This window comes from Plutella xylostella, chromosome 5 (assembly GCF_932276165.1).
Source record: "Plutella xylostella chromosome 5, ilPluXylo3.1, whole genome shotgun sequence".
Classification (NCBI taxonomy): domain Eukaryota; kingdom Metazoa; phylum Arthropoda; class Insecta; order Lepidoptera; family Plutellidae; genus Plutella; species Plutella xylostella.
In genome coordinates, this window is record NC_063985.1 from 5,360,362 (window position 1) to 5,371,438 (window position 11,077).

The window sequence follows — 11,077 nt, forward strand, 5'->3', positions numbered from 1 at the left end:
AGCAATACCCAGTTTTGTTTCATGGATTAACTTGCACATAAGGTGACGAAATCCTGATACATTGCGGTGTTATATTATGATAAGTTCATTACAGATTGGTGATTGGAATTTATGCGGCCTACCAACAGACGAACTCTCTATACAGAACGGTATCATAGTCACTAAAGCGGCCAGGTTCCCGCTGCTAATAGATCCCCAGACGCAAGGGAAAATCTGGATCAAGAATATGGAGAAAAATAATGATTTGATTGTTACTACGCTCAACCACAAATATTTCAGGTAATAACCATATACGTCAAATTTCTGCATTTGAGCTCTCAAGACCTGCCCATGTATTTGCGAATCAAAGTTGGTTCTATTGGACGATAAGTACTTATTATGATAGTTTTATACGGAAACTAGTTTATCTTGTATTTGCAGTTACATTATTATATTTATTTCAGGAACCACATTGAGGATTGTGTGAATCAGGGCCGCCCATTACTAATTGAAGATGTCGCTGAAGAACTGGACCCTGCTCTAGATAACATCCTCGAAAAGAACTACATCAAAATTGGTTCCTCATTCAAGGTATGTATAATTTGTTTAAAGAAAACTTTTTGGAAACTTGGTCCTATGTTTTATTATCGTAATGGAGGGCTTCAAAATATAATATATATCCGTTTATATTTAAGAAAAAGCAAATAAGCTTGTGCAGCGTTCAAAATATTAATGAACTTACCATAGTTATTTATTTTAGGTAAAACTGGGTGATAAAGAAATAGACGTGATGGAAGGTCACAAGATCTACATCACGACGAAGCTTCCAAATCCTGCGTACACTCCTGAAGTGTCAGCACGGACATCGATTATAGACTTTACGGTCACCATGCAAGGTAAGTAATGAGATATTTGTCTATTGCGGTGACGACGCACTCCGAATCTCTTATAATTTATAGATTCAACATACTCAGATGGCTGATTATATTAACCAATGTGTACTCATAACCTGTTCACGTCATCAGGGCTTGAAGACCAACTGTTAGGTCGGGTGATACTAACAGAGAAGTACGAGTTGGAGAACGAACGGACCCAACTCATAATGGACGTAACATCAAACCGACGCAAGATGAAGGAGCTAGAGGCGAATTTACTGCACAAATTGACTACGATACAGGGCTCCCTGGTGGAGGATGTCTCGTTGATACAAGTGCTCAATGTCACTAAGGCTACGGCTACTGACGTATGTTTCTTTTTGTTTTATCTATGTAGATAGATAATTTTTAAAATAAATAATTATTTATTGCACACCAACACGATAAATTCCAAAAACGAAATACACAACACAGTCGATGCAATTGGTGGCCTTATTACTAAAAGTAATTTTATCAGACTACTCCAGAAGGAGATATGTACTAAGTAAATAAGTGTCTTATGTTATGTAGTCGCAAGACACACTGAAAATAAGTAAGACGACGCAAATTTACCCTACTACAGCGGAGTTATCATTTAAAATAAAAATTAAAATCATTACCCAGGTTCGAGAAAAACTGGACGTGGCTAAAGAGACAGAAACAAAGATCAACCTAGCTCGCGAAGAGTACCGCCCCGTGGCCACTCGGGGAAGCGTCCTCTACTTCCTGGTGTGCAACATGTCGCTGGTCTGCCACATGTACCAGACCTCACTGGCGCAGTTCTTGGAGAGATTCGACATATCCATAGATCGGTCCACCCCGAGCCCGATCACGGCTAGACGGATCGGATTTATTATCGAGTATTTGGTATGTTTTTGATATGGTTTTTGTGAGCCGAAAGGAATTGACACCAAGTACAGAAGCGGTACTCGGCCGTCGTACGCGAAAGACATCACAGAAAATGAAAAACCACCCTAAAATTGTATGTAGATATTTACCACACCGATAAGAACATTTACCTAAAGAAGTTACCTTGAATAAAATGAATTTTGTCTTTTCAATTTATTCTGAGAGGCAATCTGTTCAATTCTGTGAATTTTGTTCTACAGACTTTCGACGTATTTAAGTTTATTTCCCGTGGGTTCTACGAAAAACACAAGTACTTATTCACAGTGCTTTTGACATTGAAGATAGATTTACAGAGGGAATACGTTTCGTTTGATGAATTCCAGACTTTTATCAAAGGTACCTAAATATATTATTTTCTTTTACGAATTGAAAAGAAATGTATAATGTACATAGGTACTTACTTGTAGCATTAATACTATAATTTCACTCATTGTAAAATAGGTGGTGCAGCTTTAGATTTGAATGCTTGTCCTCCAAAGCCATTCAAGTGGATTACAGATATGTCGTGGTTAAATCTAGTCCAACTGACGAACTTGCGCTTATTCACCAACATACTAACCCAAATCACCAATAATGAAAAGAGTTGGAAGGTTTGGTGAGATATTCTTACATTTCTCTAAGTAAAAATTTTACTTCATAGGTAATATTCTATAGAAACGCGAAACGTATAGATACAGACCCAATTTAAAGGTCTTCGCACATTATAACAACTCCACGCCAACGCGGCAGCAACTCTACTCACACTCTCGATGAGTAGTCAACTAGTTGATCCACCCAATGGTCACTAGTGGACAACGCGGTGTCAACGAGTGGACGGGTTATTTAACAGACAACTCGTCTAACCTCAGTTTTCGGGCTGGCAAATGGTTGCCCGTCACGCGTCAGTCGCAAACGTTGTAGTCGTTGCGTGGACGACGTGTGGTCATTGCGTGACAAACGTGTCGGGGTTGACCTTAAGTGCCAATTTCACCATTCTCGGTTATCTAACCGACAGGGATAGATTTATAAATTAAACGTCATCTCCATATAAAATTCATGACAGATGTGTCAAAAGTGGGTCGTGATGTGTCAAAAGTTAACCACTACTCCCTGGTTATGCTCTAACAGAGAATGGTGAAATTGGCACTTAGTGTACGATGCGTAGGCCACTCGTTGTACACAACGTACATAGAGTCGAGTCGCCGATGAGTTGTTATAATGTGCGAAGACCTTAAATCGTAGACGACGGCGTTGTATGGTGGGATATACAGGGTGGCCCAAAGAGTGACGTCCAAAGGAGAATGTTTGATTCCTTAGATCAAGGGGTAGCCAAATCACCCCCATGTATGTTCAGCAATTTTTAGTAGTTTAGGAGTTATGATTTTTTTAACTAATTTTCTACGAAAATCGACCTCAGTGGATCAATTATGTTTTATTATTTTTTTGATAACTTTTTTATTTTTTTTTTATTTTTGTGTCATCCTCTTATGTTGTTCTTTTAACCATAAAAGTTTCAGCTTCCTAGCTGTAATGTAAGTTAGTTATTTTTATAACGAAAGTTCAAATTATATCATCGAGCTAGACTGCTCTGAATTTTCAACTTGAAATTAAAAATTGAACTAGATATTCTCATGGTCCCTTATTAATTTTAAAAACTCCGCAAGGTTCCAATATAACATAAAAATAAAAATAAACTATTGTTTAATGGGGTATTATTTGCAGAAAACAGCCTTCAAAGGTACTTGGGTGGAAATTACCTAGTTAGTAAATTGTTTCAGAAAGTTGAAAGATTCCTGTTATGTCATTACTAAGGACTAATTCAGTTAGAAAAAGTATCAAATTAAAGGGAAAATAAAATTATTTACTATTTTTTTTTATTTAAGTTACATTTTTGAATGTAAATTCTTAGTAAAATGTTTAAGTCTGAGTTGTAAGATTTATGAGATAATTGTATTATTAATACTAAGTAAATAAACTCAAATAATTATTTTACACATTTACTCACAATAAATTTTCAAAATGGCGACCTCCCACAGCAATACACAACCTACATCTACGCAAGAAATTTTCTTTAAGTCGCCTATACGCTTCTCTGTTTCATTCAGATGTCACTTTTTGACAGATGTCACATTTTTGAGAAAAGTTACTTTTTTGACATGCTTAACTTTTTGACAGATGTCATATTTTTTACATTTGTCACTTTTTTGACTTAAAGAAAATTTCTTGCGTAGATGTAGGTAGTGTATTGCTGTGGGAGGTCGACATTTTGAAAATTTATTGTGAGTAAATTTGTAAAAGAATTATTTGAGTTTATTTATTTATTATTAATAATACAATTATCTCATAAATCTTACAACTCAGACATAAACATTTTACTAAGAATTTACATTCAAAAATGTAACCTAAATAAAAAATAATAGTAAATAATTTTATTTTCCCTTTAATTTGATACATTTTCTAACTGAATTAGTCCTTAGTAATGACATAACAGGAATCTTTCAACTTTCTGAAACAATTCGGTATGTTAAGTAATTTTATGGTGATTGTTTTTATAATTTTAAATTTAAGTATGTTGGAATTTGAGACACTAATTTGAATATTTTTTATTTTACTGCTCTTGTTAATTTAATAAAAAATAATTAAAGATCGGCTCTTTGACGATTTGATGACGTCATTCGCTACCATGCAGCCGCTGACGTCATCAAGATCGTAACTCTGTGAATATTTACACTTTAGATTGACAGAAGTGACATTTAAAAATTGAAAATTTTTATTCTCTTTGGTTGAAACTTTAACCTTGCGCAGCGTCTTGAAGGACAAATTATATTTTCATTTTTGATAAAATAATCGGAATCCTTGAATATTTTATATTTTTAAGAATGAGACACTTATTAAGAAGATAATATCTCAAAACGGTTTTGGAATTAGCATCAAAAACTTTTACTTAACATACCGAATTGACTAATGAGGTAATTTCCACCCAAGTACCTTTGAAGGCTGTTTTCTGCAAATAATACCAAATTAAGCAATAGTTTATTTTTATTTTTATGTTATTTTGGAACCTTGCGGAGTATTTAAAATTAATAAAGGACCATGAGAATATCTAGTCAAATTTTTAATTTCAAGTTGAAAATTCAGAGCAGTCTAGCTCGATGATATAATTTGAACTTTCGATATAAAAATAACTAACTTACATTACAGCTAGGAAGCTGAAACTTTTATGGTTAAAAGAACAACTTAAGAGGATGACACAAAAATAAAAAAATAAATAAAAAAAGTTATCCAAAAAAATAATAAAACATAATTGATCCACTGAGGTCAATTTTCGTAGAAAATTAATTATAAAAATCATAACTCCTAAACTACTAAAAATTGCTGAACATACATGGGGGTGATTTGGCTACCCCTTGACCTAAGAAATCAAACATTTTCCTTTGGACGTCACTCTGTGGGCCATCCTGTATAGTAAAATATACCTGACTGAAGAAATCTGAAGACAAGTTTTGTGTCTGTCAGCACTGAGGAAATTGTATAAGGCGATTAAACTTTTAATAAAATGTATCTACAGGTTTGACAAAGAAGCTCCAGAGGAAGAAGTGATACCAGACGGCTACCACACCCTAGATGTGTTTAGAAAACTCTTGGTCGTGCGGTGTTGGTGCCCGGACAGGACCATCGCACAGAGTTTGTTAGTATCATTCTTCTTATAATTATGTGAATTTCCTCAGCATCGACTACTACTACTGCAGGCCTCCATGCTATCTGATTTGGTGCAGTTACTTAACTTTGTCGTCAGACCAATCAATAGGTCGGTGGTATACCGATTGATATGACTGGTAATAAAAAAAAATGAATTGTTCTTATTATTCACAGAAAATATGTTAACCAATCAATGGGTCCTAAGTTCACCGAAGCTGTGATTGTACAATATGAGGTATTAAATTCAATCTGCCATTATCATCGATTACTATTTTCAATAAATGCTGATTACAAAAAACTCATCGAATATTCCAGCAAATGGTGTTAGAATCCCGTCCGCTGGTGCCGCTGATCGGTTTCCTCGCCATGGGGTCGGACCCGACGCCCATGATCGAGACCACCGCCAAGCGCATGGAGTGCTCCTGCTCCTCGATATCCATGGGGCAAGGACAGGAGGTGCACGCCAGGAAACTCATTGAGAGGGCCCTTACTGAGGTTTGTACAGTGCTACGTCAAAATGAGAGGAAAACTTTGATTGAAAGAACCTCTGAGGTAGTTGAAATGTTGATGAACCGTTATTTTACAAATATTACAAATAAAAGTACAAAGGGTGGACTTACTGCTAAAAGCATTTTCTGCCAGCATTATCTTCTCAGGTCAGTTCTCTAGTAGAACTTTTCCAAATGGACAGCTGAAGAAAGACATAATATGATGATAGAGAGCGATTATTTATTAGATAATGTATTTCATATTCCGTAAGGGCTTCTGGGTGTTGCTGCAAAACTGCCACTTGGGTCTGGAGTACATGGTGGAGGTGATGGAGCAGTTCGGAGAGCTGGAGAAGAACCCTGAGACTGTTCACGAGACATTCCGGTATGTAGTGCCACTATCATCATCATCATCAGCCTACGTCAACCCACTGCAGAGTACCTATAGGCCTCCTCCATGTTAGTGCCACTATAACAAATAGTCATACACCTTCTACCTACTAAGAAACCATCCACATGGTATGGATCAAAAGCTCTTTGACAATATTCAGCTTATTGGAGTTTTATATTATTCCTTTTGTTCTAGGCTCTGGATTACAACGGAAGTTCACCCTAAATTTCCAATTACGCTGTTGCAAATGTCCATCAAATATACGTGTGAACCTCCCTCAGGTGAGTGGTATTTTTTATTTTATTTTAGTTTCAGTGTAGCATTTGCAATTTGGGGATACGAAGTGTGTGCGAGCGGCGGATGCGTAGTCATAACAAGACTTGTTGCACATTAACTTTGGTATATAATTTCAGGTATAAAGGCTGGATTAATGCGCACTTACGACTCGATGAGCCAAGACTTCTTAGACTACAGCGACAGTCCTTTCTACCTTCCTCTCATATACACAATCTCGTTCCTACACACGGTTGTGCAAGAGAGACGCAAGTTCGGACCTCTCGGCTGGAATATTCCTTACGAGTTCAACTCCGCTGATTGGCTGGCTTCTTGCATGTTCATCCAAAACCATTTGGAGTCTTTGGACCCAACACAAAATATCAGTTGGAATACTGTGCGGTAAGGCACCTTATTATGGCGCTTTCTTGCCTTATTATCTTTGTTCAGGGTAGGATTTGGGCATCATGACATAACTCCCTATCTACCGTATGTATCCTCATATCATGGCCTCATTCACGTCACACTCTGTCATTCATATCTTCGCACTCTTTTGATTTTATTTGTCATATTGCGATCACACCTCTTACCATGCCTAAATAATTAGCTTAGTGATTAACAAAAAATCAAAATACATTTACCGGGAAACTTTGTTTTTTAACCGACTTCAAAAATAGTTGGAGGTTCTGTTTGTATAAAAAAAAATGCAATGTCAATATTCCAGCTACATGGTGTCGGCGGTGCAGTACGGCGGGCGGGTGACGGACGACTTCGACAACCGTCTGTTGACTACTTTCACCAAGGTGTGGCTGTCCGACCAGCTGTTCAACACCGAGTTCCTGTTCTACAAGGGATATGGCATTATGAGGTGGGCAATCACTTTAGTAGGTAAATTAGGGAGGTATTTGGATAGCGTATGCCGAAATGGTTGGATGGAAGATCGTTCAGATAGGTCATGCACATTAATTACTCGTATTTTAAGTGTCCGGGATTATTTACACATTTGAAGTTATCAAGTTATTTATAGGTTTTATGATATTGTCATGAAACTTTCATTACCTGCAACATAAGATACATAAACCCTGCTTCTTATTAGAACTATTTTATGGTTATCATTTGTGTGTATTTTCATTGTAGGTTTAAAAATCTATCGGAGTATATTGAAGAGATTGAGAAGATGAAAACTATAGATCCTCCCCAAGCATACGGTCTACACAGTAACGCTGATATAACGTAAGTTTTGAATCTCTATTACGATCACTAATATCACTATATACGATCGATCGCATATGGTGTAATTTTCACATTAATTTTGAGTATATTTTTCCTCTCAGTTACCAACGCAATACCACACAAGAGCTGCTAGACACGATGCTCTCCATCCAGCCGAAGGAATCTACGGCCGGCGGCGGCGAGACGAGAGAAGCCTCTGTGTACAGACAAGCTGTGGAGATGCTCGAAAAAGTACCACATAACTTCGATCCTAATGACGTTAAAGAACGGTAAGTTTATCCGTATTGCCACATTTGCCACTGTAATCCTTTCTTTACGTCACCCGCAAGTCTGCAACCGAGATCACAGATATCTGCATTTTAGCTGGCCTTTTGAGAGAAAGACAAATAATTTTTACTCCATTGGGACATCATCATAAGAATCTGCAGGCATCTCATCTTCGTATACCTCAAGTTAATATACATATTGCTGATCATTGAAAAATACGACCTATGATGGTACTGCTGGTAGATACATACATAGATCCTACATAGACGAATCAGGCAGACGTATATTATGTAGGTATTTATGATGTGTTCCTTACTAACAGGTTGAAGTTCTACGGCCAGTTTGGTTCAATGGTGATCTTCTTACGGCAAGAGATAGATCGTATGCAGAAGGTGATCAACTTAGTGCGGTCCACCCTGAAAGACCTTCTTCTGGCCATCGACGGAACTATCATCATGAGCGAGGTTAGTTCGGATTAATCTTATTTTTATTTACAGCACCACTTCAAGCAAGAGAGCTGCCCAAAGAGCACTTTTTATTTTTTATTTTATTTTATAATTGTCTTTTTGGGAGTCATGGGCCTGTAAAGCTACAAGCGGCGCTTATAAATAACTAAACGCTCCCTAATGTTTGATATGTCCGTAATACGCTCCGCAAAACGTTTCGCATCCCGAACATCTCACATTATCAAGGCGTGTAATTTAGTTTCTTCATGTATAAACAGGCACTACGGGACTCCCTGGACAGTATCTACGATGCGAAAGTGCCGAAGCTCTGGCTGCGCAGCTCCTGGTCCTCATCCACCCTCGGGTTCTGGTTCACCGAGTTTCTGGAGAGGAACCAGCAGTTCCACTCGTGGTGCTTCCAGGCGAGACCGAATACCTTCTGGATGACCGGATTCTTTAATGCACAAGGTTAATAATTTGGAGTGATCGAGCTTTTGAATTATTGTTTTCTTATAGTTGAGATTTTGTAGCCCTCTGGGTAACCCCACATTTGCTTCGTATGGTACAGGGGTGGCTAATCCACCTCCCCATAATAAAAAAAACCTCCATATCGATAAACACATACATAGGTGTCATAGGTACCGGCACGAAAGTCTACAAAGTTTTAACGAGCAAATGTTGTAGGTTTCCTGACGGCCATGCGGCAGGAGGTGACGCGCGCGCACAAGGGCTGGGCCCTAGACATGGTCTCCCTACACAATGACGTCACCAAGTTCACTTACGACGAAATTAAGGCTGCTCCTACGGTAAGGGTCTACTCGGGATACTATTATCTGTATTTACGTGTAGCAATAGAAGAGCCATTGCAGCAGATGCGGATGTGATTAAAGGAAAAACTAATAAGACGCTGTGGACATGTCTCTGTATGTGTAATGTAATAATGGGGCTGATACTGAAGCAGACACTATATTATTCAATTCAGATTTATTACAACGAAAATCGCCTTAACGTTTTATAGAGTTGGATCTAAGTCTACGTAACTTGATTAATTTTCCTATTTCAATATGTACCGCTTGTTTATTTCAGCCAAGCATGTTATCTACTGTAAGTGCATTTTTATCCCACACAGGAAGGAGTATACGTGCACGGCTTGTTCCTAGACGGGGCGGGGTGGGACCGGCGCAACATGCGTCTCTGCGAGTCCTCGCTCAAGGTGCTCTTCACTCAGCTGCCGGTGGTGCACATCTATGCCATCAACTCCACGGCTCCTAAGGACCCTAAACTCTATCTGGTATGTTGAGCTGATATGATACTGCTAGTATATTGTTGGGACTTTTGACTTGCTGCAGTTGTTTTAAAGGTTCACTTCCGAATCAAGTGGCGACACTGACGCAGCGACAGTCTTTTGTTCTACCGAAGTATCTAAGTGACAAGTCAGTTTCGCTGCATTTATACAAAAGCTGCTGCGTCAGTATCGCTGGAGCCGCTCGACTCGGATGTGTGCCTTTACTGTTGCTATTCTTCAAAAAGTTGGAACACTTATCCAACTCTACATTAGCTCTAATTTTTACGATCGGCTAATAGGCTCATTAAAAATACTTAGGGCCGCTTGGAAAATGACCTGTCATCAGTTTCATCATTATAATTAACCTACTTTTGTCCATCCATCCTCGCTGTAATTCCTTTTGGGTTTATTAAAATAATTATCTTTCTGCACACGTTTGTAAAATGTAGAGATTAGAAACCGAAAGGATTGAACATTTAAAATATTAAAAAAATATTTTATAAAGATGATGCTCCTTTGTTTCCAACTTTCGGAGTCTCTCAACACATCTGCCGATCGATGCTTCCATTTGTTTCTGTACATAGCTCATATAAATGCGAATGCATCTTCAAGATACTTGCGTATGTTAAGGTGTGTACAGCATAACTTAACCCCCCACATTTTTAGTATGTAGGTAAAATTCTGTTCTCAATCCGTGTCTGTTCACATTCCTGCTGTTTTTCGGACGGCCTATCTTACGCTCGTCCTCCATTCGACTACCTATGATCGGTCAGCAGACGTTTAACGCATTTAGAGAAACCACTCGTGACTGGTTAAGCAGACTTTAAACAAGCATCTTCCCCTCCCCAGTGTCCGGTCTACAAGAAGCCGGTGCGCACGGGGCTGATGTTCGTGACGCCGCTGTGGCTGCCCACGCTCAAGCACCCCGACCACTGGGTGCTGCGCGGCGTCGCCGTACTGTGCGACATCAAGTAGAGGCCAGCTTAGAGTGGCGGGAATAAGTTTTACTTACTCCGTTGGCTCAGCGATCCAAAGTGAGTTTTTTATGGGATGTTTTTATGAGATGCAGAAGTACAGATATTGTGATAGAAGACTACTACTGAGCTCCGAATGTTCAGTTTTCGAATGTTCTATCGAGAAAAATAATTTGAGTCAGCATGGCGGTAGTGGATGAATTCTGTGCCCGTTTTTTACTTTGGCTGATTCGTTAAAGT

At 38.4% G+C, this 11,077-nt stretch overlaps 1 protein-coding gene across 1 annotated transcript in view; it reads left to right on the plus strand.

The window, feature by feature from the left end:
* LOC105392727 (dynein axonemal heavy chain 8) overlaps positions 1–10,897 on the plus strand; it is a 52,421-nt gene extending 41,524 nt beyond the window's left edge. The window contains exons 72-92 of the mRNA XM_048633313.1: positions 95–279; positions 444–570; positions 740–875; positions 1,005–1,222; positions 1,518–1,760; positions 2,003–2,138; positions 2,244–2,397; positions 5,350–5,469; positions 5,655–5,715; positions 5,796–5,975; positions 6,241–6,353; positions 6,555–6,640; positions 6,773–7,034; positions 7,357–7,500; positions 7,770–7,865; positions 7,967–8,134; positions 8,455–8,596; positions 8,857–9,046; positions 9,263–9,384; positions 9,708–9,869; positions 10,713–10,897. Coding sequence (XP_048489270.1) covers positions 95–279; positions 444–570; positions 740–875; positions 1,005–1,222; positions 1,518–1,760; positions 2,003–2,138; positions 2,244–2,397; positions 5,350–5,469; positions 5,655–5,715; positions 5,796–5,975; positions 6,241–6,353; positions 6,555–6,640; positions 6,773–7,034; positions 7,357–7,500; positions 7,770–7,865; positions 7,967–8,134; positions 8,455–8,596; positions 8,857–9,046; positions 9,263–9,384; positions 9,708–9,869; positions 10,713–10,838 — 3,171 coding nt within the window. The 3' untranslated portion in view covers positions 10,839–10,897. The remainder of the gene's footprint in view (positions 1–94; positions 280–443; positions 571–739; positions 876–1,004; positions 1,223–1,517; positions 1,761–2,002; positions 2,139–2,243; positions 2,398–5,349; positions 5,470–5,654; positions 5,716–5,795; positions 5,976–6,240; positions 6,354–6,554; positions 6,641–6,772; positions 7,035–7,356; positions 7,501–7,769; positions 7,866–7,966; positions 8,135–8,454; positions 8,597–8,856; positions 9,047–9,262; positions 9,385–9,707; positions 9,870–10,712) is intronic.
* The last annotated feature ends 180 nt before the right edge of the window (positions 10,898–11,077 follow it).